At 34.7% G+C, this 26660-nt stretch overlaps 1 protein-coding gene across 2 annotated transcripts in view; it reads right to left on the bottom strand.

The window, feature by feature from the left end:
* Positions 1-26660, bottom strand: part of VTA1 (vesicle trafficking 1) — a 66991-nt gene that overhangs the window by 23511 nt on the left and 16820 nt on the right. For both annotated transcript variants that reach the window (XM_041745208.1, XM_041745209.1), the window contains exons 2-5: positions 22418-22512; positions 20100-20227; positions 19013-19088; positions 2183-2291 (exon numbers count right to left, since the gene is read on the bottom strand). In XM_041745208.1, the coding sequence (XP_041601142.1) occupies positions 2183-2291; positions 19013-19088; positions 20100-20227; positions 22418-22512 (408 nt within the window). The remainder of the gene's footprint in view (positions 1-2182; positions 2292-19012; positions 19089-20099; positions 20228-22417; positions 22513-26660) is intronic.

Genomic DNA, 26660 nt, shown 5'->3' with positions numbered 1-26660 from the left:
ATCCCTTCCTTACCCCCCAGGTTTCTGTCCCTAGAGCTATGCCTTCTCTAGAAAATTATATAAATACAATAATATAGTATATGTAGCCTTCTGTGCCTGGCTTTTTCAGTTAGCATAATGCTTTTGAAATCGGTCCCTACCATATTGCTGCAAATATCAACAGCTGAGGGCATGTGAATTATTTCTAGTTTTTGCCAATTACAAGAAAAGCTGATATAACAGCTATGTACAGGCCTTTGTTAGGACATATGCTTGCATTTCTCTGGGGGTAAAAAAATACCTAGAAGTGGGGCTGCTAGATATTATGTCAAGTGTATTTTTAATTTTACGTAAAACTGCCAAACTGTTTTCCTTTTCTTTTCCCATGAGTAATGTATGAGAGTTCTGGCTACCTGGCATTCTCATCAGCACTTGAGAGTATTAGCTTATTCAATTTTAGCCCTAGATTCTAGTGGTATGATGCATCTTGCTATAATCTTAATTTATTTTTCCCTAATGACTAACAATTTCAGCATCTTTTCATGTGCTTCTTTGCTACCCATTCATTCTTAACTGATATATGGCAACACTCAACTGTTACATTTTGTTGTGGACACTTGAACAACGCATACATATAAATATACCACTATGCAATATAGTTGGCATTTGGAAAATAGGACAGCAGATATATGCAGAAATCACCAAAATGGCCTAAACAACTAAAATATTTATTTCATCAGCACATTCATTCACTGGGCATTGAGAAAATTTAAAAAAAAAAATCTAAGAAGATTAATTCCCATAGAAGAGTAGTGCCAACAAGTCATCTCCAGTACCAGGGCTGGTGGGCTTTCACGAAAAAAAATCTAGAAAGCATTTAAAAGAAAAGAAAATTATAGGGCAAATCAAAATGTCCCAAAGCATAAAAAAGAACCCACTTCAGATTATACTTATGAAGGAGAACATTGACATCAAAAAATAAAACTGTAGACCAGTCTTACTTATGAATGTCAAAATACTAAATGATATAGTAGTAGTGAACTGAATCCAGCAATATAACAATAAAAAAAAAAAAAAAACAGAGCCAAGTGAGGATTACACAACGTAAAGCTGGTTCAATTTTAGGCAATCTTTTAATAGAATTCACTATAATAACAGATCTAAAGAGATGGATTAGACTGGAGTCCAGCCAATAGGTTGGCTGCCTGTTTTTGTAAGTAAAGTTTTATTGGAACAGAGACATCTCATTTGATTACATATTGCCCATGGCTACTTTTGCACTACAAAAGCAGCTGAGAAGTTGCAACAAAGACCTTTTGGTCTAGAAACCTAAAATACTATCTGACCATCTGAACAAAAACTCATGCATTTAGTGATCATTTTCACAGATGCCTAAAAGTTGTATAACAAAATGCAAGGATCACCTAGAATTTTAACTTAAAATACAGTGGTTATTCTCCTAACAGTCAGTTTCCTATTTGTCTAATCAATAAAACAAGTGAAAAATATTTTTCATTTTCTTTTCAATTACATATTAACTGAAAAGTGAAGTGAAATGATGAGACACTTTTTTTCATGATATAATTTTATAAACTAATTAATGGTGAAACTTTCATGCATTTATTAAGTCAAAACAAAACTGAGGTGCAGAAGTATGCATATTACCAATTGTATAAAAAAAGGTAGGATGTGTATTCCTATTTATTTGTAAATTCAAAAAAAATCTGTAAAGGGACAGGAAATGCTATAGAAATAGTATTTACTTATTTGGGTTTTGGTAGAATCTGGGCAAATCAGGGATGTGGTGGAAATGAGAAATTCATTTCATATTTTTTATATTCTCTATAAATTTTGAACCATGTGAATGGACTACCTACCCCTCTGACAAAAAAGAAATCCACCTCAAATAGGTATGTAAAAATAATAGTATTCTATTATTTTGGAAATATTTTATAAATTATAAATGGATTACCTGTTCCATATAAGAATTAAATCTGATTACAGGTAGAAGATGGCCATGCCATCTTGTTGACAAAGAGCAATTTGGCCTTAATCTCTTACTGTCCCTGAATTTATTTTACACTTAATTTTCATGGATTTTGTACCTGATGGGACAAATGAAAATATATAGTTTCTTCCAAAAACTTCAGATGATATTCTAAACAATTATGTTTCTACTAAATCATTTTACTTAAATACATACCATTATCTTCTTCAATTCCAACAGGCCCTGCTTGAGGAGTCTCTCCATTCTTTAAGCAATTATGGATATATGTTGCCTTCCACCTTGCATATTTTCTGTGTTTCACATTCTAGAAAGAATATTTTCTTATCAATATTACACTGTGGTATAGAAATAAAATAAAATATACACTTATGATAACCTACATGATATTTCTGAGATAAAACCCATTTCTGCATGTTATATCTCTGAAAGAAATCTGGCAACCCCCCACACTACCACTGGGTTCTACTAACTGTCCTCAAAACATATGCCTAGTTTTCTCTTAGAATTTTCTATCTCAGAAAAGGTCTGAATGGAAATATGGGAGTGTCCTTCCAGCAAAACTTGTAATTCTTATGCATAGGGGAGAACTAGACTAAATGGAATTCTAAAATTAAATATAAAAGATAGTAAGAGTAGATTGAGCTATTTCCAACAAAGAAGAAAAAAACTGATCTGTACACATTTATGAAAACACGTTTGTGAAAACAAAAGGAAAACTAAGGTAATGTAGTGGTTAAAACAAACAAACAAACACTAGACAGCTAACTAGGCAAGCCCATAGCATGCTATTTAGCAGCTCTGAATGTCAGTTACCCCAATTCCAAAAAGGGGAAAATAATACCTCATGAGGTTGTTTTAGGAAATGAAAATACCAGTAAAGAATCTGCTAGAGTTGCCTCTTCTTTCCTGCCTTAAACTTTATGCTGTACACTATAAAATTAAGACAACGATTTTCTTTAAATATAAAAGTAAAATAGGTTAGAATTTTGGATAGATTAGTAATTTTTAGTGTATATTTCAATTGACCTTTATGACACTCACAGACCAGTGGTACTGGTATCTACTGGCAGCTTGTAGAAATGCATAATCTTTAAACACATCCCAGACCTCATGTATCAGAGAATCTGCACTGTAACAAGATCCCCAGGTGATCTGCATGCACATTAGAGTTTGAAATAACACACTTTTCACTATGTTGAAAACAACTGTAATGTACCTTTGCAAGGACCAACTGACAAATACAGTATACAGCAGATACTTAGTGGAGTATTTTACACAAAATTATCTATATACTACTACAAATAAGTATATAGGAACCTAAAAGAAGTAACCCCCAAAGTACCTACTTTGTATCATATTTAATTTCCCTTTTCATATCAAACAAGCTCTTCTGTATTCCACTAAAAACAACTTTTCTACATTGATTTCCATTTTCTTCCCGGTATGATTTTAATTTATTCTACTACACAAAAATGCTTTTCAAAAAAAGCATCCACATTTAATGTTTTCACTTCTTCACCAGTTAATTCACTCTAGAGAGAAAAAAGTTTCTTTCTTTTCTGTTTGGTTATTTTCATCACATAAAAGGTCAGAGAATATGAATATGCCATGCCTTTTAGTGGCAGTGAGCCCAAATGTGCCAGCCCACAGTTCACTCAGGAAGGAATGCACTCACTGTCACCAACAGCTCTCTCCACGCTGGTAAATCCAACAGACACTTGGAGGCATCATCTTACCCAAACGTCTCAGCAGCATACAAAACACTGAACCATTTCAAACTTTGTGAAATATTCTCTATTCTTATTTTTTTTAAAGATTTAATTTATTTATTCCTGAGAAACAGAGACAGAGAGGCAGAGACACAGGCAGAGAGAGAAGCAGGCTCCATGCAGGGAGCCCAATGCGGAACTTGATCCTGGGATTCTGGGATCACTCCCTGAGCCAAAGGCAGATGCTCAACCGCTGAGCCACCCAGGCATCCCATATATTTCTGGTTTTTGTGACACTCTGTTCTTCTGCTTTCTTTCCTATGTTTGGCTACTAATCATCTATATCATCTCCAAATAAATTTATGCATCCTGTTCTAGCAGATACTGTAAACTTGGGAGGAGGGGAGAGGTTCAATCAATGCTGATTCATATACAATTTTAAATATGAATTATGTTTCAGTATCATTAAATACTAGGAAAGCCACTTACTAATGAAGGCAATTTACTTCAAATTTCCAGTGATTTAAAGTTTCCCTGTTTTGGGGAAAAACCTAAGACACATAAAACCTCAACATTTTTTAGGCTTCTGAAATAATGGCTATCAGGACCTTCAGACAGTCAATAGGGGAGAAGTCAGTCAATACACTGACTTCTGCCCTTAGAGAGCTGATCATCTTGTTATGGATATACATCTAAAATACAAAAGAATGTTGCTATAAAAATATAGTAGGTAGAAAGTATTGAACTTGTTTTAATACTTGTTGACCAACATCTTTATATCACCCTATAAGTTATGAAGCACTTAGACATTTTTCTCTTATTTGGTCCTGACAATAACCTTGACATTGAGGCAGGTCACATTTTACTCCAAGGCTCTGAGACATTAAAAGACTGGGTCAATGTTAAATACAGTTTAGCCTGGAATTCAAGGCCTCCCACATTGTGGATTCTGCTTTAATCTACTCTACTTCCTACTATGCAGATGAGATTCTGTCCTCAATTGCAGTCTTTTCTCATGCTAGTCTTCCTCTTCTGACAAAAGTCTTAAGCTCCGTTCAAATGTTTACTCCCTTATCAACCTCCTTAACCACCATCAAGTCAATTAATCATTTATTCAAGTCAGTTACAGATGCTAAGTGCTGGGGATGAACAAGGTAGGTCTGAACTTTGGAGTCCAAAGTGAAAGCTAGGTAATAATTTCCATCACTAAATGTGGCATCTGTACTACCTGAAGTCTATAATATTTTCTTCACCTTTCTCTCTTTATGATTCTACAATCCCATTATTAGAAATATGAGGAAATGGCAGTACAAAAGTAAATGACTTATCCAAAGTCACACTATTTTGCAGTGAAGCTATCCACTCAATTCAGGGCTGCCTCAATAAGCTACAATTAGCATATTACACTTTGCAACTTAGATGGGAATATATGAATTAAGGGAAAACTGGTTTAAAACTGGTTTAAATATTTAATACATATTAATATGGGTTATAATGTGGTATACATAAAGAGGACCCTTTTGAAAGAAAATGAATAACAGATTATTCTTGGCCTGAAATAATTTAACACTGTCTAAAGACTACGTTGGGTTAAGTTGTATTGTGGTCACTTTAAGAGGTTCCTTCATTCCTAATTTCATAATAAAAAGTAGTGTAAAGATGTTTAAACCACATTGGGTTCCTTCATTAGTATGTGAAGCTTAAAAACATGACTCTAACCTGAGATGGCTTCATTTTAGTAAATACATTTTACAAAATTTCCTCTGAGCAGATAAATCAATACAACAGTTTATTTTTTATTCCGTGCTATTTTCAAGACACCCCTGCAAACTGGAGCTTATAAAACTTCACAGAAAATTTTGGCAGTTGTAAATCAAAATTAATTCGCTTTTTAATTTTGGCCTTGAATCTTTAAAATAAAGGATGCTTGATATCCAACAATATTTTAATAGGAAATTTTCAAGATGTCAATATTTTTAAGATCTTTTAACTCCTTTTGGCTGATTAGACATCCTTTCTGGGAAACAGGAATTACAAAAGGAACTTTTACTTTTGTCTCTGGCCTCTAAGTTCCTGTTTTGTAACTGGATTTATGAGAATCACTGACAACTGCACATTTTGGCCACTAGAGTCAGCAGTGCTAAGAATTTTCATTCGCCTTAAATTGTTTGTACTTGTTACACGGAAGAAGGATTGGTTAGCAAACACCAACCACAGGCTACACCAGGGGTTCTCAAACCTTGGTGCATATAAAAATCAAGGGAGGAAATAATAATAAAAAAAATTCTTAGCACAAACTATAGGAAATCTAAACTATAAAAAAATCTATAGAAAAATCAAACTATAGAAAATCAAACCATTTTCTATTGTCATGCCAAAAAGCCACTTTGAAACAGAATGCTCCAATACTTCCTCTTAGATTTTGTCTTTTTTTAAAAAATATTTTATTTATTTATTCATGAGGAACAGAGAGAGACAGAGACAGAGAGAGAGAGAAAGAGAGAGAGAGAGAGAAAGGCAGAGACACAGGCAGAGGGAGAAGCAGGCTCCATGCAGGGAGCCTGACATGGGACTTGATCCCGGGACTCCATGATCAGGCCCCGGGCTCAAGGCGGCGCTAAACCATTGAGCCACTTGGGCTGACCTTGGATTTTGTCTTGAACCTACCTAGTCAAGTTTTTATCCCCAATAAACATAATTGCTTCTGTCAGGTTGCAGATTATTTCTTTCTTGCAAAATCCAAAGCTTAGAGGTCATTTGACTTGACTTTATCAGCATGAAAAGTTGAGCACTTGCTCCTCCTTGCAAGGTCCTTTTACTTGCTTTCCCAGTAACAAGGTCTTGTGATTTTGCCTTGCGTGGGTGTTCCTGATTCTTCCTATCGACAGGGTGGGGAATGCCACAGGCTTCAGTTCTCGGACTTCCAGTCCTCTCTTCTGACACTTCACTGGGTGATACCATCCAGTCTAATGGCTTTAAATATCACCTTCTGCTGCCAACTCCCAATTCGTATCTTCTGCTCAGTTCTCTCTTGTGAACTTCCAACTCACCTCAATATTTCATTTGTACGTCTCATAATTCAAAGCAATCAAAGTTCAACACCAACTTCTGATGTTCTCCCATTAAATTTGTTCCTCCATATGTCAGTAAACGGCAGCTTCATTGTTTAGTTGTTCAAGCCCAAACCACTGGAGTCATTTTGAGTCCTCTATTTCTCTTACAATCTACCAACGAATCTTTTAGAGTCTGTGAGCTCTCCATTCAAAATATATTCAGAGTCCAACCACTTCTCACCACCTCTTCTACTGCAAATTCTTTTTCTGAGCCAGAATTACTTCTCACTTTGATTATTTAAAAATGAACTAATGGGTCTCTCTACTTCCATCCTTGATCATTAGAATGGAAGAAATACTTATTCATGAAACATTTTAAAAACAGCATTTAATCCCATCAATTCTGGTTGAACTCTTCTTCCTTACCCTTACCTGCTATCAATCTCTTCTCTCACTCCAGATTCAGCTACATTATCTTCACTGATACTTCTTAAACTTGAACAGACCCTCTTTACTATCTCAAAAGGTTTGCATTTTCTCTTGCCTCTTTCTGAATATCTTTACATTTCATTCCCTTACCTTCTTCAAGGCATTGCTAAAATGTTACTTCCCAGCGAAGCCATCCCCAACCACTTTACGGAAATGAACCTACCTATCCCTACCTTCAGTTTTGTCATGGTACTTGTCATCTGACATACTACATATTTTATTTATTAATTTGTCCACTGTCTGTCTCTACCAGAGAAATATGATTCCCACGAGGGCAGGGATTTTATTCACTGCTGCATGACTTATGCTTAGAACCAGGCTTGATATATAGCAGAGCTTAACAAATACTTGATGATGAAGGAAAGGATAGCAGATTCTGGAATCCATGTTTTATAAAATCAAATACCCCAAATGATTCTGGAGGTGGTTGTCTTGGAAGCATACTATGAAAAACACTAAGCTGGAGTAAAACATTTTTGCTAATGAATAAATGTGAATATTACATTTGAGTACACAGTTTGACTTAGACTTGCAAAGAAGGATCAGTGGCTAGGCTTGAGGGTATCTGTGAAACCTGAATTATATGCAAAAATGTAAAACATAAATTGCATGGGAGAGAATCCATAGTTTTCATAACATTTCAAAAGCACTTAACAATATAGATGAAAGGAATTCTCTCTAACTTGGTGACAACATCACAGATAATACTTTTATATGCCTAGGCTCTCAATTCTCCCAAATATTGTATATAAACAAGGGCTCTATTAAACTCCCAGAACACTACAGAGAATATAGTGAGAAATACTTGAAAAAATACATATTCAACAAATTTACTACCACCATGACTCAAATACTAAAGTATAGTAACAAATTCCATGTATTTCCTAATGGAGATTTACTCAACATTTTAAAAATATATAAAATGTTATATATTTATATATATATGTATAAAATATATATACACACATATTTACATATATATACACACACATTTATATGTATATAATATATATATATATACACACACACACACATACATATATAGTTCTGTGAAATAACTTTTTATTTTATATAGTTTTATCAAGCTTAGAACAAAGTTTTACAAATACAAGATTCTCCCATATTCCTTTCACTTATATTCCCCAGCTGTTTACATTTTTATCAACCCATTAATATACACATATGTATGCATATATTAATATGCAAACTGTTTGTCTATAGATATGCATTCCTTTTCTGTACCATTTAGGAGTAAGTTGGATGTTAGGTACCCCCTACCTTTTCTTTATGCAATTTCTAAGATCAAGGACAATACCAAACACAATGGTTATTAAAATCAGGAAACTTAACACTTATTTAAGAATACTCTCTGATCCACAGTCCAAACAAATTCTGTCAATTGTACCAATAATGTCCCCAGCAACTGTCTCTCGCCTGGCTTTATAGAATTTAAGAAGCTTGCATTATTTAGTGTCATGTCCTTTTAGTCTTTAATCTGGAACAGCCTTTGTTAGTTTCTTGACCTTGACATTAAAAAAAGAAAAAACCAGCCTAGCTGTAAAACATCTATTTTTTAGGATGCGCCTGATGTTTCCTCACGATAAGGTTCAGGTTATGCCTTTTTAGCAGGATTAACACTGAAGTAATGTTTATCTTTCTCATTTCATCTTATTAGAAGGCATATATGGTATTGGTTGGTCCCAATAATGGTTGTTATGTTTGATGACTTGGTTAAAGTGGTGTCAGACAGGTTTCTCCATCAGACTTAGTATTTCCCCTTTAAAATTAATAAGCAATTTGAGGGAAGATATTAGAGACTAAAGTAAATACCTACTCTTCAACCACTCTCCCACGCATTAGTTATAAACTCCAATACTGATTTCTACCTTCATCATTATTTCTATATCTATCAGAATTCTATTATAAAGGGCCTTCTCTATTTTTCCATTATGTTCACTCATTCATTCAAATATTTCACTGTATGTTTCAGTACAGACCCACTGATCTTTATTTTATTCAATGAGGTTGCATCTATTAATATCTTTCTTATTTTGATGTTCAAATTGTCCCTGGCATGGACAAGTGAAAATCCTTTCCAACTAGCTTCTGGATCCTTTTGACATGTCCTCATGATCATATGAACATTTTACTTTCTGGCACAAGCTGAAAGCCCAGCTTCATCTAGTACCTTCCCTGATCCAGTCCTAAATTCAGCCTTTTCTAAAAAAGTCCTTTAAGATTCATCCATGTTAGGGGAGGTGAGTGGGGGGATGGGGTAACGGGGTGAAGGGCACTAAGGAGGGCACTTGATGCGATGAGCACTGGGTGTTATACTATATGTTGGCAAACAGAATTTAAATTTTAAAAAAAGATTCAACCATGTTGTAGAATGTATCAGTACTAGCTTTTTAGATCTCAGTACAGCACAATTCATTTATCAAGTCCTCTGTCGGTAGACATCTGGGATGTTTCTAGCTTTGGGCTATTATGAATAAAGGTCCTATGAGCTCTCTTGAACAACTCTTTTTTCTGGACATAGGTATTCATTTCTCTTGGATAAACACCAAGGAGGAATTGCTGGGTAAAAAGGTAGGTGTATATTTAACTTCATAAAAATCTGCCAAATCTTTTCCCAAAGTGGTTATAACATTTATCATTTTCACCAAGCAATGTATGAAAGCTCTTGTTTTTCCACATTCTTGCCAATGTTTGGTTAGTCTTTATTAACTTTACTGTTTTTAAACTATTTATTCTAACTATGACTGGAGGAGTGTTAACATCTCAGACTATGATTATGAATTTTTCTGTATTTTTATTTCTATCAATTTTTGTTTCATATAACTCAAAACTGTTATTATATGCACATCTACAACTATAATATGTTGTTGATGAATTGAATTCTTTATTGCTAATGTCTCATTTTACCTCCACTAACACATTTTCTTAAAGTTTTACTTTGTCTAATATTAGTACGTTCACTTGAAATTTTGTTTACTTAGTATTTGCATTGAGTTTTTTTCTCTCTTCAAAACATCTGTGTTTCTGTACATAAAAGGTATCTCTTGTAAACAGGATAAAGTTATAGCTTGCTATTTTAATCTAGCCTGAAAATCTCTATTTTTAGAGCATTAGTCTATTTACATTTATAATACCTATTGATATAATTGTATTAGGCCTAAAATTTGCTAATTTTTTCATATTAATCACATCTGTTTTTGTTACCTTCTCTTCCCTTTTCTGCCTTCTTTTCGGTCTACAAACACATATTTAGTTACAATAATTTTTACTGAAGTAGGCATATATCTTTTAAAGAAATGAAGGAAAAAAGCAAATATATAGTTTTTAAAAAAGTATATCTACCTACATACTATGTCCGGTGTACTTCACTCCTTCCTATAAATCCAAGTTGCCATATGGTATCATTTCCTTCATTCTAAAAAACTTTGTTTCTGCTGTTCTTTAGAACAGATTTGCTAGCAATGAATTCATTTGCCTGAAAACGTCTTTTATTTTACCTTCATTTTTTGAAGGATAGCTTTGATCTATATAGAATTCTGAATTGACAAGGAGTTTTTTTTTTTTTTTTCTTTCAGTACTTTAAATACATCAATTCCATTATCTTTTTGTCATCATCTTTTTTAAAAAATGAGAAGTCAATCACCCTTCCATGCACTGTTATCTTGTATATAATGTATTGCTTGCCAAGAGGCTCTTTTTATGTCCACATTCTCTTCCATCATTGAACTTCACTGGTTTATCATGTTCTCAGGTGTGGTTTCTTTGTATTTATTTTACTTGGGGTTCTCTGAACTTGCTGGATCCAATTTAGAAAATCTACAGTCATTATTTCCTCAAATCTTTTCTTCTATATTTTCTTTCTATTCTCTTTCTTGGGACTCCAACTGCATATGTAGGACCTCTAAATCTAATAGTAATAATATAAATAATGCCTATTTTTGAATAGATTCATCTTAAGTAAATACATAACTGAGTAGTTTAGGATAGTTTCCATTAAAATTTTCATGTATTTGCTGATGCCTTTTGTAAATACAGTACATCATCAGAACATTATCCACCTACTAGTAAAAACAACAACTAGTGTTTTTTAAGAATTTACTATTTACTAAAGGTTTTATATACATTTCTCATTTGAAATCTAGGAGGTCCTGAAGAAATAGGTAATTATAATTTTCTTTACAGTCATGTGAATAGGCTTACAAAGTCAAATAACTTACTAAATCACAGTTATGAAGTGGCATATGGAATTTTGAGGTCAATGCCTGTAGTATTCTTAGTCACATTATCCTAACACCGCATGCAAACATACCTCACTCGTTCACAATTAATTGTTAGGGCAAGACACTGTTCTTGGCAATTATTACACAGAAAGGAATTCAAAGTACGTGAAATTCTTACTTTAGTAAGAGAGATACTACCTTCATATTTTTCTGTTATTGTAACTAAGAAAGAGATCTTCAGTGTATATATAGTAAAAGCATGAAAACCTGAGGTATAGTGTATGTCCTGAACACATGCTTTTGTAATCAGATGAATTTATCCTGCTCTGCCATGGTTTCTATAGGTTAGCAATAAGATACTGCTTAATTCAGAACCTTCCAGTGCAAATGGATACTTGTAACAGACTACTTCCTTCCCAACCTGCTATTCATATAAATAATCACTGCAGAGATGTTGCAAAGCTCCTGTTTTCTAACAGGGAGAATCAGATTGGGATATAAACAAGACTCCCTGGAGGCTTCCAAAGAGCCCTCTAGATCAGCGCCAATCAAAATGTGGTCCCGGGGATCCCTGGGTGGCTCAGCGGTTTAGTGCCTACCTTTGGCCTAGGGCATGATCTTGGAGACCTGGGATCGAGTCCCACATCGGGCTCCCTGCATGGAGCCTGCTTCTCCCTCTGCCTGTGTCTCTGCCTCTCTCTCTCTCATGACTAAATAAATAAAATCTTAAAAAAAAATGTGGTCCCAATCCCAGTGTGCAAACTGTTTACGAGTTTGTGACAAGACAGTACAGAAACTGAGAGTTATTTAGGAAACTTGTACCAGAATTACACTTTTATTTTACAGATCTTTTTTGTTTCATTTTTCTAATAATTCAATAATTATTTTTATTCTACAAAACTATCAGTCTGCCACAGAATGGAAATGACAAAGAAAAAAAAAGCTGGACGTTCATCACACAAGAGTTTGAGAATACAGTTCTGGGACACAGCATCTGGGGACAAGGTACTTATATTTTCCTGACTCTTGGTGTTTTTTTGTTTTTGTTTTGTTTTGTTTTTTGACTCTTGGTTTTCTTACTGTGATTCAGAGTTATAAAAGATGAAATAAGGTGTATCTAAATTGTCCAAACATAGTGCCAGGCAAATTGCAGGAGTAAAATGTCTTCCCTGTATTCTATCATTACTATACCATATTTCCTTCTAATTAGTTATTTTGCTTCTCTTCCCACACGAGAACACAGCTCTGTGAGGGCAGGAAAACATACCATATTCACTTGATTCCCCCCAAATTAGCAGAAACTCAACAGATTAACAGTATTATCATCTTTTATCTATGATTTTTATGTTCTTCTTAAATTAGTGGTATTAAACCTAAACAAAAGACTACAAAGGCAAAAAGGCAAAATGATGTCTGCTCCTCAACATGCTAGAAGTGAAACAAATCTAAAATACAATAAAAGTCTGTCATTAATATTAGCCATGAACAGAGTGTACAAGATGCCACAGTAGGAAAACAAAGTATTTATGTTTTGAACACCCCCTGCTTTAAAATACAAAATTAAAAATTTTAATATATACTCTGGTGATTCTATCCCTGAACAGGGACATTGATTTCTATATAGCTACGGAAAGCTAGAAGTTTATACATCAACAAGTTTAAAAAACTGAGATGGAACTATACAAGGCACAGTTAAAAGAGTTAACTGTGTTAAAACAAAGATAGTAGAATTAAAAAAAAAGAACAATGGGGCAGCCAGGGTGGCTCAGCGGTTTAGCGCCACCTTCAGCCCAGGGCCTGATCCTGGAGACCCGATATTGAGTCCCACGTCGGGCTCCCTGCATGGAGCCTGCTTCTCCCTCTGCCTCTTTCTCTCTCTCTCTCTCTCATGAATAAAAAATAAAATCTTAAGAAAACAAAACAAAATAGACAATGGCAGATAAAAATATTTTTTTAAAAAGTTGTTGACTAAAGAAAATATAGACTTTATTTTTGTGCAACTATAAATAGTGATGTGAATGTAAAAGAAAAAATATCAGGAAATAACCAAGAAAAATGCTGTGACTGAATAAGATCTAATTACATTTTAGAAGACTTAGGAAAGAAGTTCTCTGTAAAAAAGTCTGAACATTATCTCCATCTACAGACAGAAAAATGAAAAGCTGAACTGTAGCAACATCTGAAATATCACCGATCAGCCACTGTTTTTTACTCTGAGATTTTACTCAGGGTGAAAATTTATACCTAATGCCGAAGAAGATATAAGAGTAGAAAGAGACAAAGTCCCCTCTTGCGAGGACTTGCAATTTATTCCAACATATAAACAAAGTCCCCTCTTGCGAGGACTTGCAGTATAATTTATTCCAACATATAATCTATAAAACTTAAGGTAATACATCATAGTGTAATATTCATACAGTTAAGACTCTAAGGTTGGAACAGTTGAGAGATGGAGGAATTCATCTAAGGGCAAGAGTACTTCAGCTGGCCCCAAGAGAATGTAAGGCTTAGGCAAGCAGGCTAAACACACAGTTATCCATGGTAGAAAGTGAGCAGGCAGTAAGGAGACTGGTCTGACAAACGTAACACAGGATTGGTATGAAGGACCAGAAGTAGGAGCCTGGACACGCAATGCCCAGGAACTGAAAAGCCCCTGTTATTTCCGCCAATAAACAGTAACAGAGGAAAATATGTTGTAGAGAAAAGGGGCCCCAAGTAGGAAAATTAATTAGGTAAATTGCAGTAATGTAGCTTGTGAACCAGCAGGCTTTTTAAAAAAAGACTGGCATGTTAAATTAAAAGAATTTAATTAGAAGACTCAAAATCTTCACATACAAATGTCATACAGAAGGCCCCAGGTGTTCAGCTTGCCTACTCTCTGTGTTGCAATACTAGCTTTCTTCTCTCTTCCTCCTACTAAGAATTTGTTCTCTGCTATCACATTTTCAGTAGGTCTACTTTTTACTTTCGTTTATATAACCTCCTCTAGAGTTCTTCACCCCTCCTTTTGCAGCTTCTAACCAACAACTATTTTTGATTCTCTCCTCTTCTTTTTCTGTTTGCTTTTTCATCTTTGTTTTTTTGTTCTCCTTTTCCCATCACTTCTCCCACATGTGGAACATATACTCATCGAGACTGGTGGAGCTGCAAAGGACCTCAGAGACCTGCTCATCCAGGCTTCCCATTTTACAGAGGAAAAGCCACATCCAAAGAAATAAAAAGACTTCTTGGTTTGGAGTTGAAAGGGGCTTGTCTCTGACAACCTTGATCTCTTTTCTTCTGAAATACATTTTCAGAGCTGATAGTGAAAAAATGTAGTATTTTAAAAACTTTAGAAAACATTAATATAAAAGCCACCATTCTCTTGTTTTATAAAGATGATAAAAAGATAAAAACACAAAAATAAGAATTATGAGACATTTATAATGCCATCTCCCCTCCCCATTTTCTGTTGTCACAGATTGTAGTGTTTCTCAAAACAGCACTGAGAAGCAAGGAAAACAACTGCTTTTGAGGAAAATTTTAGATTTGTTAAAAAGCTCTGGCATATTATGTAGTCAGCACTGCATTTAACTTACAAATGAACATATAAGTTATAGAGTCCTGAACTATACCTACAGGAATATATATTAAAAAAAAAAAAAAAATCTGCCTACCTGAAATCCTTAACTCATTCTTTTCCCACCTTTGTTTCCTATCTGTGTCTCTGCTAGTGTTTTACCAGTACAGGATGTAACTATGGTGGAAGTGGAAAGGAGGGAATGAGTTAAAACTGCTAAATGTTTTTTTTTTTTTTTTTTTAATTTTATTTATTTATTCCTGAAGGACACAGACACAGAGAGACATAGGCAAAGGGAGAAACAGGCTCCCTGTGAGGAGCCTGATGCAGGACTCAATCCCAGGATCCTGGGATCACAACCTGAGGCAAAGGCAGCCACTCAACCACTGAGCCATTCAGGTGCCCCAGTAAATGCTTGGAGTAACTAATTTATACCCATATTTGGGAAAACAGCTCAACTTTTTTTTTTTTTAAGATTTCATTTATTAGAGAGAGAGCGAGCAAGCATGGGCATGAGCAGTGGGGAGTGGCAGATGGAGAAGCAGGCTCTGCACTGAGCAGGGAGTCTGACTCAAGGCTCAATTCCAGGGATCATGACCTGGGCGGAAGGCAGACACTCAACCGACTGAGCCACCTAGGTGCCCCTGAAACAGCTCATCTTTTTAACAGTTATTTTGAAATAAGAAATGTTGTAAGAGTCTGTGCCTTATTTTAGGCATATCAGACTTCAATCACAGTAAGTACAAGTCCTAGATTTTCTTAAGATAACAAGAAAGACTTAGAGGAGAGCATTGAGGCCGATCACCATTCTGCTCCTCTGAACCGGTGACAAGCTGGTAAAGTCACAGCTAGGGTGGATTCCTCCTTATTCCACTCAGTGGAGCTTCTTTATTTACAATTATCTGATGTTCAAACCATCATTCTGAAAAATCTAAATCTCAGTAATGACAATGAAGATGCCATTCCTAGATACAGAAATGATGGAACAAAACAACAACATTAAACTTAAAAGAATTCATAACTAAGCTGATAAGCTGGTTGGCCTAGGGATTATGTCAGTAGCAGATGAAGAGTCTCACCCATATTTTACTTTTCTTGTTGGCTGGCTTTGTGTTATTTAGTCAACCTCAGTTCATGGGCAGAAATCAGTTTCAAGTCACAGAAGGATAAGATCACTGAATGATTGAATAAGAAACATCAGCCCTGCATATCATGCAGTTTTTAAATTTTGATATGCACAACTTTGCTGGATGTACAAACTTTGCATGTTATAACTAACATATTAAGTTAGAGAAAAGCACCTACATATAATTACACACTAATTGCGCAGATACACATTTATTGATTTAAATCTGCACGACTTATATGATGAAGGTCCATGGAATAACCTCAACCCCATCAAGTAACTAGGAATTCCTTTCCAGGCTAGCCTTAAAATGCCTAACTTCTTTTCTCTGTACCATTTCAGACCCCTTCTGCTAGCTGAATCCTTTAACCACCAACACAGATGCTATTTCCTACTTAAGTCTAGTACCAGTGAAAGGCAGAAGAGCTCGGGTAGCAGGTTGGGTGGTGAGACAGGAAAAGAAAACAGTGCCAACATTCTGGGAAAATGTCCCTTTACTCTGTTGCTATATATATATCCTTTAGCATCCTCAGTCTCTAAACAATCTCTCCCACTCCTTCTGAAGCTCTCAATTTGCCCTATTCAGAGTCCCTGCCCTTGTTGCTATGTTCAAATAATTAAGGAAGCTGATCTTTGTTAAGGATACCTAAATATAAACCTAATTTTTTTCCTAAAATGCAGATGAACCTCATGCTACATGTGCAGGTATTCATGTATCTTTTAGGTTAAAAAAAAAAAAAAAAAGCAAACCCTGCATTACTCACCCAAGACTTCTGGGATAATTTGTTTTTTCCTACATCTACTACACCTATTAACTGGGGTCCTCCCGGTTGGCATCTGTAAGTTCAAAGGACTGGTCTTCCTTCTGAGACAGGGGAGCAGCTTCTCTAAATACGGGCAAGTGGGAGGGACAAAGAGAGTCCTCTTGGAAGCACTGGGCAAATGGATCTGCCACTCTGCCATACAATGTTCTTCTGATATCATGAGTTTCTCCACTTCCTTATTTCTGTATTCATGTCTTCCTCTTGCATTTTCAATATGAGTTTTTACGAGGATGTTTACTTGGTCATCTTCTTTCAAAACTATCCTCTCACCAGACGGTGTCTAATCCAACTTGAACTGTCATGTTTTGCGGATTTATTATTTCCTAGAGTCCTGTGCTTATTTTTGGATGCCATACCTATACCGCAAATTTTATAATGTCTGAACATATTCTTCCCCAAATAAAAAAATTGATATTGTACAAAGTTCAATAATCATTAACTAGTTCTTTTGTCAAATGACTTGTAGTTCTTCCTAACCCTACATTCTACAGATTCCTATCATACAAAGCATACCACAGTATAGTTCTTTATTCAAAAAACCCACTAACTGAAGATTCCAGGTCTTCTATCATCTGTCTGATCTGTCTTGACTTATTTTTAAATCTGAAATCTCATTATTCTCCTTTACCCCACCTGGTACTTTCTAAAACTATACTGATCTAAAACGTTAAACTGCACTTCTCTATCATCATGTTTAAACCACTTCTGTATGCCCGAGTAGCGAGTATAGTGCTGCACACTGGAAAAATAACTCCAGGTCAGCAATAACAGAAAATGGGAGTAGAGAGGGAGCCAAACAGAGTGGATCCATAGAGCCTTCAGAATACAAAAGAGGCATACCCACTGGAAGCACTTTAGGTTTCATGATCTAGGTCTGTTTTCTCTTATACTAACTACTCTGTCTCAAGGCAACTCACAAACACTGACTTTTGATGGGCATTGCCCCATACCCTAGAGGCTGTTTTTGAAATATCTGGGGTGGTTTCCGGTTAGCGGAATGATTGGGAAATGCCATGTGGGCAAGGCCGGGGAAGCTTGATGTTTTGAAACAAAAGGGACAGTCTCACACAATAAAAATTGTTCCTAATTGAGCACAATCTTCAAATGTCCTGCACATCTCCTTTGCAGTAATGCAAAAATCTAGCTCATAATCATCAAGCCCAGAGCTTAACTTTGTTTTAAATATAAAGCCTTTTTTGCAGTTTTGCTATACTGTTTTATGAAAATGTACACCTCTCATAGATAGATTATACTTTGTTTTGTTTGGAGCTTTACTATGAGCTGCTCATCATTTAGAAAAACATGTCACAGAAAGCAATACTCTTCATAAATTTCAAATCACTATTATAACACACCTATATCAGTCTCATTTGTGGCTCTTTTACTTTTCTGTTTCTAGATTACTATCTCCCCTCCCAAAAATCACATTTTCCATGCCAATGGTAAGGTGTGCTACAGTGAAAACAACACAGAACTCACATAAACTCACAGTTTGTCACTTAGCCTCCATTTGCTCATGTATAAAATGAATATATACTCTATCTTGGAGGATATGAAAAACAAAATGATAAAATAGAAAGTACCTCAGAAAATATCAAGTTCTATGTGTATTTTACAATGAAACCAATCATCATATTTCTGATTAGAAATTAAACAGAAAAAAAGTCCTAAAATGGCTCTGCCTCCAGTATATTTATCAAATAACAGTGCAGAAATTTAACAGCATACAGGATTAGGAATATTTAAGCCCTTAATAAAATCAAACCCTAAACTTGGGCTGCCCAACACAGTACCTGTGTATTTGCTAAACTGAAATTCATTCTAGATTTAAAGAACATACTACAAAAAATACAATTTCTTATTAAGAATTACTTCATCTTACTTTTATAAATGTGGCCAATACACTTTTTACTTATATTAGGTTTCTGATAGGCATGCTGTTCTAAGTAAGCAATGCAATTACAAAACTCATAAATAGCAACAATACTGAGCCTCAGTTAACCAAATGTTAAGAACTGTATACTTACTTCATCAGTGAGTTCTCCAAACACTGTTATGACATCTATTAAAAGACTTGCAGTATAGAAGGACTTGATCATGTTTCTAAAAAAGAGAAAGCTGATTTAGTTAAATAAAAAAACATTAAGTTGCAGAATTAATCATGGAACTATGAGGAAAAAAAAATTCCAGTGTTCACAAAAGTGAAATTAATGTTTTAAACAAAATCAGATTAAAAAAATTTTATTTATTTATTCATCTGAGACACAGAAAGAGAGGCAGAGGGAAAAGCAGGCTCCCCATGGGGGAAGTCGATGAGGGACTCAATCCTTGGACCGCAGAATCACAACCTGAGCAAAGGTAGATGCTCAACCAACTGAGCCACCCAGGTGCTCCATAAAATCAGATTTCAAGAACACAATAAAGCTACTTCTTTAATTTGTATTAGGAGAAAGCAACAACATTCATATTACAGATAAATATACTATAACAAGGTTTTATAGTATACTTTTTATTAAAAAATGCAATTATAGGGGTGCCTTGGGGGCTCATTCGGTTAAGTGTCTCTTGACTTTTGCTCAGGTCATGATCTCAGGGTCGTGAGATGGAGCCCTGTGCTGCACATGGAGTCTTCTTAAGATTCTATCTCTCCATCTGCCCCTACTGTCTGCCCTAACCCCCACCAGTGTACACATAACAAAGCAACTACAGTGTTATCTCAATCTATATCAAGCCATGTGATTTCTTTGCATTTCTGCATTATTATAATGATCACAAATCATTTGAATTAGCAGGTTGTGATAATTTAAAATATCAGTATTGCACTAGGTTGTTGCTGGCTAAAATCAACTCTCAGATTTCACCAAATGTTAAAGAATGACTACTTAGGGTACAATTACTGAAAAAATAAATCTGCCCTGGCTAGTCTTCTGTCAGCCATTTTCTCTAAAAAGACAGTATTGCTTTTGTAACCTAAAATCATTCTGACATTCTACAAGGAATTACCAAAAAATCTAAATCATTTATCAAGTCTAAAAGTGTTCAATGGAAAACTGGATAATTCCAGTTACACAGTAACTAAACTTACAATTTTAATTTTTCTTTTACTTTACTTACTTGTGAAATCGTCCAGCACGATCTTCATTATCTGCATACAAAAACATTTTCAATGCATAATTCTCCAAATGAGCAGAACCAACTATTTCTTGAGTAATAGCTTCATTATCACCCAACTGTTTCTTAAGCTAAAATTAAATCATATACAAAGCTTAAGATTTTGGACTCTCAGAAACGTATGCTTAAGTACAAATAATCCTAAGAATCATTTTAAATTTTAAAAATTATTTTACATTAATTATTTTACATTATTTTATCATTTCAGGAAAAGATATATCAATGAAATCTTGCAAAAATTGCTCTGCTTCAACCCAAGGTTTTTTTGAATAAAACCCAATGTATACAAACTTTGAAGAAACACACTCATGATAACCTGAAAGGATAAGTTAGCTTTAAAACTCAAAGTAACCAAGTATAAAATGATAACACATCCAACTATCTATATAAAGCATTAGACAAATATTCTAAAATAACAGCCAATATATCAGCAGATATCCTAAAAATGGAATTAGGAAAACTTATGATTAGGAATTCCTAATCATAATTTAAAATATAAAATCATTATATCCTAAAATAGTATCTCCCAGAGGATAATATATAAAAAAAAATTAATCCTACAGAATGAGATCACAAACTCACTAGGATTATAGAAGTTTTTAAAATTTAGACAAAAATACACCTCAAGTTAACACAATTCACAACTGTAAATTTTTAGTATATCCTTTTCCCACACATATGATAATTTAAAATATTTAAAACACAACAAATTAAGTTCCTATAGCTTACAGACTGTTGCATTGGAATGAAAAGACTCTGGAATATTAGATCTGAGTACCACACTACCATTTAGAAATGGCTTTTCTCAAAAATATTATAAAGTAAAACATTTAAGAAAGGCTTCAGGATTTTTCACAAAATCAGCAAAATAAATATTCTCATAATTACAACAGAATAATGTAAGTTCCTGAAGAGATTTAATGTTGGAATTTAAGGATGTGTTGGCTACATTTATCCTAAACAGAAAAAAAAATTGACATATAACACTAGTTTACTATATCCACACTATGAAGTGCTTTGATTCTAGATTCAATTCTAGGAGTGCATTTAATTCTAGAAAAAAGTAGGAGTATGTCACTTCATCTCATCTTCAACATGAAATATCTGGCAGCAAAAACATAATATACTCAGTTTTCCAACAGAGTAATCTAAACATTATAAGGTGTGATAGACTCACCATGGAATAGACTTATTCTACTGTTATTTTATTTAAATAATAATAAACTCCTGCTGAGTCCCTTTATAAATGTGATTTTATACTTTGCTTATTATAAATAACTATTTTGAGTTCTGTCTTATCTATAGCTAATGTAGTTATCATTGCTATATAGTGAAATTAATAAAGAGATATATTCTATATAAAATCTCTGCTAGCAATACGATTTTATAAATATATGAATATGTGTGAGACACATTCCTCCTCTCACCCCCTACCCCACCTTGCAAAAAAGGGTACTAAAGGACTCCATGGTGGCTCAGCAGTTAAGCATCTGCCTTCGGCTCAGAGGGTGATCCTGAAGATCCGGGATCAAGTCCTGCATCGGGCTCTCTGCATGGAGAGCCCTCTCCCTCTGCCTGTGTCTCTGCCTCTGCCTGTGTCTCTGCCTCTGCCTCTCTCTGTTTCTCATGAACAAATAAATAAAATCTTTAAGAAAAAAAAAAGAAAGAAAGAAAAGAGTACTCAAATTTTTCTGGTACCTACAGAAACCATGTTAGAAATAGAAACAACAGACAGGCTTCAAGGGCAGCTGGATTCCCATCAGTGGTCCCACCAGATCCACCATAGGTAGTTAATGGTAGCAATGACAGAGACTCTGGGTCCAAAGGCCAGACACCCATAATAAGTTAGAACCCTACTGCCTATGGCTGTTTAATGTAATCAGGTTTTGATCTGAATAACTCTCAATATTTATAAAAACTCTGAACTATTATACGTTTTGATTTTTAATATATCTAAAATTTTGTCTTTCTACACAAAATAACACAACTAGTCAAATATTTAGGTTTCTAATTCTCTTCATATCTTCAGGTCACATAACTAAGTAAATAAAGAGCTACAGCTATTAAGCTTTAACTTATGCTTACAACTCCTTTCGCAGTAAGATGTAAATTTAAAAAGTTGTGTCTAATTTTTCCTCTGCTGTAATGATACTGATTGCTGCTAAGGGGAAGAACTAAAATGGCAAAACATACATACAAAAATGCAATAAAATGCGACTTAAAACATTAATCAGAAAATAAATGATCAGTGTTTAACTTACAGCTTCTAACTGATCCATCAGCTTTGATAAAAATTTACGACATTCAGGAGTTTTACTATCAATCTTCATTCCAGTTTGCATTGCATATAAACGACCTACAAAGAAAAGTGAGATGACTTCAACAATTTCCATTACTAAATGTTTAAAATACATGTTCTGCCTAATAAATGATTTAAAATTTAAGTGAATTTAGAAATAAAACTCTGATTTACTATGGATTTTATTTACAAAATAAAGAACACACAAATATTAACCAAAGAATGTAACAGATTCATGGTAATGCCAATTTTTCTTCTTTCTTTCTTTCTTTTCTTCCTTCCTTCCTCTTTTTCTTTTTCTTTCTTTTCTTTTCTTTTCTTTTCTTTTCTTTTCTTTTCTTTTCTTTCTTTTAAACCAAGTAAGGCCCTCTCTTTTGGCATTATGTTAAAAAAAAAAAAAGGAAGGGAAGGAAGGAAGGACGGACAAACAAACAAAAGAGATTAGGTCCTAAGCTGTCAAAAACACCTGTAATTTAATTTCGAGTTAAGGCAATCAGAAAAACCACCACATGTACAAAAGCACTCAACAAATGCTTGATAAGTGATATTGATAAAATATATAATAGGAGTTAGAGAGGAGCTACAAGACTGGTAAACATAAGTTGAGCTGTGGCTAACATTTTTATATATAGTCATTTTTTAAATATAGCCATTTTTATATATACAAAACAATACACACCATTTTTAAAAACTTAATAAAGACATTAGAGATAAGGCTAATGCTAAAAAACTTCTGTGACACCATGACCCTAATAGCTTTCCCACTGACAGGAGTTGTAAAAGGTTTGGTGGCTCTTGTTACCTTTGGTGTGTATATATACTACCTGACTATTTTCTCTTACATTCTCCAAATATGTTCTGGAAATCTGTGACAGTGCTGTAGACACACCACTCTAAAGAAAGCACACTTAGGTAGTTCTCAGATGTTCATTACTACAAATCATGTTGTAGTACTAGATCTTCTTGTACATACATTCAAGAGTTCTCTGAGGCAAATACCAAGAAACAGAACACTCAGGTCATAGTATGTGTATCTTTTTCATTTTTGAGAGCTACTCTTAAACTGTCCTCCAAAACAGATTATGAATATGCAGTTCTATCTCTAACAGATGCAAGCACCATTTCCTCAAGCCCACAAAAAGTAAAAAATAACCAGTATTATTAAACTTCCTATCAGTTTCAAGATTTTAAGTGATTTTCATTTTCACTACTAAAAAAGTACTGCATATTTTACTGGATATCTCTATATCCTCCTTTACGAATCAGGAGTAGTTATCAAAATAAAAGAAAAAGATATGCCAAATTTTCTATTGGGTTGTTTGCTTTTTAACAAATTGCCTTGTGGCAGTTCTTTACACAGTGTACACAAGGGATACGTTTTTCCCCTCAAATGGCATCTTGTGAACACTATCCCCCTTCCTTGCTTTACTTCTCTTCCTTAGCACATAATTATCTTCTACTTATTTATCCACTGCCTCCACTCAATTCAAGTTTAAACTCTGTCATGATGGTGATTTTATTGTATTTGGTTTGCTGATGTACTCTTGGCATATAGGATAGTGCTTGGCCTTCAATAAACATTTTCTGAATAGAAAAATACATGGATGAAAGAATAGCTCATTCTACGCCACTGATTTAAATGCCACTTTCATCATTCATTATCATATATTAAGCTTCCATGGGATAAAAGGGCCCAATTCTGTATACTGTCTATCCTGCTTCATTAGTCTACTGGCCTATTGCTGTTTTAATCACTAAACCTTTGTAAATGGCCTCTGTTAGTTACTCTCAGGATTTCCAATTCAATTATGTCTACTTGATTATATCTTCTTTAAAAAGGTATTAAGATACACATAATACTCATTTATTCTGTGTTTTTAATTTTAAAAGCTTTCTCTAAAGAAACTGCTTTTTTAAGATTAGGCTTTTAGGGCTATCTCATGTTATAGAGTTTGATGTTTTATTTATTAATGTATTTATTTTCATATATCAGATTTCAGGGTTTGGTCCATCTAGTTATTAACAAGAGAAAATAATGGAGTTCCAAAAGTACTGTACAGATTCACAGAGCCAGACAGTATAAAAAGCACAGGACTTTTGTTTTCACTGCATACCAGCTAGCACTGGGTATCACTATGACCCCAAACCAAATTCTAATTTGAAAAACAAAAAACCCCACTTATTTTCAAGGTCTATTGGTTTGATAACAAATGCGATCAAATTTTCTTTTTCTTTCTTCTTTTAACTAGTCATATTTTTTTAGCAACATGGCTAGGTTTTCCCTCTACCCATTCGTTTCTAAGGTTTTCATCATCTCTCCCCTCCCCCACACCTCTTAAAGCATGGTTAAACACCTCCTTTTAAACCAGTCACATCTCTTTTGAGCTATTCTAGAACTCTGCCTATCTTAGCTCCTTCTCTTCTTAAAACTGTGTCCAGAACTCCCAAACACTTCCTCTTTGAGAGCTGTTCAGGTTTCTTCTTCCAGTGTTTTTGTTGCATTTCTTCTTCTACAGTACATCACATGAGCTCTTTGGAAAACAAACATATTGGCTGCAAATATCATGCCACCTTTCAATTTCTAAATGCTGTTTTAAAATAAAACACAGAGGCTTAAAATATTTATGTACTCAAACCTATTATTTACCTTTATTTTTTTTCCTGTCAATTCCAAGCTTGGGAAAGTTCTTTTATCTCTTAAGGGACTTGATATTCACTTACATGATTTTTCTAGTTTTTCCTTTCAAACTTAACGCTCTAACTTGCATTTCCTCTTCTCCCCAAGTGACTGCCATCTATCTCAAATACACTTAATAAATGATCCTTCCTTTCGCTAATGATTTTGTGGTTCTCTATTTTCACTTTCTTAAAAATCATTTTTAAAAAGATTTTATTTATTTATTTTAGGGAGAGAAAGAGCACACACACACAAATGGATGGAGGCGCAGAGGGAGGGAAGACAAGCAGACTGTGCTGAGCTCAGAATTCAGCACAGGGCTCATGGGTCTCACAACCCGGAGGTTGAGCTGAAATCAAGAGTCTGACACTTAACTGCCTGAGCCATCAAGGTGCCCCTGCATATTTTTACTTTTTATATTAACTGGCTATTTGATTTTTTGAGATCACAGATCAAATGCCATTTCTACACATGACAGTATCTCTGATAACTGCTTTTTCTTCCTCCAAATTTAATCTTGCTATGTCTTACTGTATTACCAAAATTTTACCAAGAGTTTTAAGTGTTCTTGTTCTTATTTTCAAGAGGAAGGCTTCTGCTTGAGAATAGGGACCAATTCCATGCCAGGCTGCTCATATGTCCCCTAACAGGGTCCCTACCCTATGCTTTACTGAAACTGTGGCCTTTGGGACCTAGGACCAATCCCAGGGATTGGCAAGATAACTGCCTAGAGTGTGGAAAAGAAAATCTTTAGCATTTCTACTGATGATTTTTTAATAATTCTTTAAAAATTTCTATTTCGGGCACCTGGATGGCTCAGTGGTTGAATGTCTGTCCTCGGCTCAAGGTGTGATCCCAGGGTCCTGGGACTGAGACCTGCATTTGGCTCCCCGCAGGGAGCCTGCTTCTCCCTCTGCCTATGTCTTTGCCTCTCTCTCTGTGTCTCTTATGAATAAATAACATCTTTAAAAAATTCTATGTTTCTACAACTTTAATAATACATGTATTTTATAATATAGCATTTGCACATCAGTATGTAATTTGTATAATATTCGAGATTAATTTTTTAAAACTCATAGATAGGTGATCAAAAGGTTTAGAAATCACTACTAGCTACATCCTTGCTCCTCTCAATTATAAACTATATTTTCTCACCCTACCCTAGCCCATACCTCTTCCACAGAACCCCAATTCTTTTACCATAATTCCCGGAACTACGGCTTTATAATCAGCAAAATACCCTGTGTCTCCTCAGATTCCTTCTCCCTCTTTGTCTTAACTAAATCTTAGATGTCACTTTAAGAAATTCTCTTACATTCTTCCTATGTCAGGACTGGCAAGTATGATTTGTTTGTTTTCATCCTACTGCTACTTATAGTATTTTCTCAGTGTCTTCTAAACACACTGGTCTAGAGTTCAAGTCCCTCTCTTCTACTTGATCTTGCTTGCTAATGCTTGTAATTGACCAAGAACCTCAAGGTCCTTCCTTGTCTTTCCATCATCTTGAAAATTTGGCTGTTCACATGGA

The sequence above is a fragment of the Vulpes lagopus genome, chromosome 2, assembly GCF_018345385.1.
Source record: "Vulpes lagopus strain Blue_001 chromosome 2, ASM1834538v1, whole genome shotgun sequence".
Taxonomy (NCBI): domain Eukaryota; kingdom Metazoa; phylum Chordata; class Mammalia; order Carnivora; family Canidae; genus Vulpes; species Vulpes lagopus.
The sequence above is the reverse complement of the archived record's forward strand: the minus strand, read 5'-3'. Positions and strand labels throughout refer to the sequence as shown.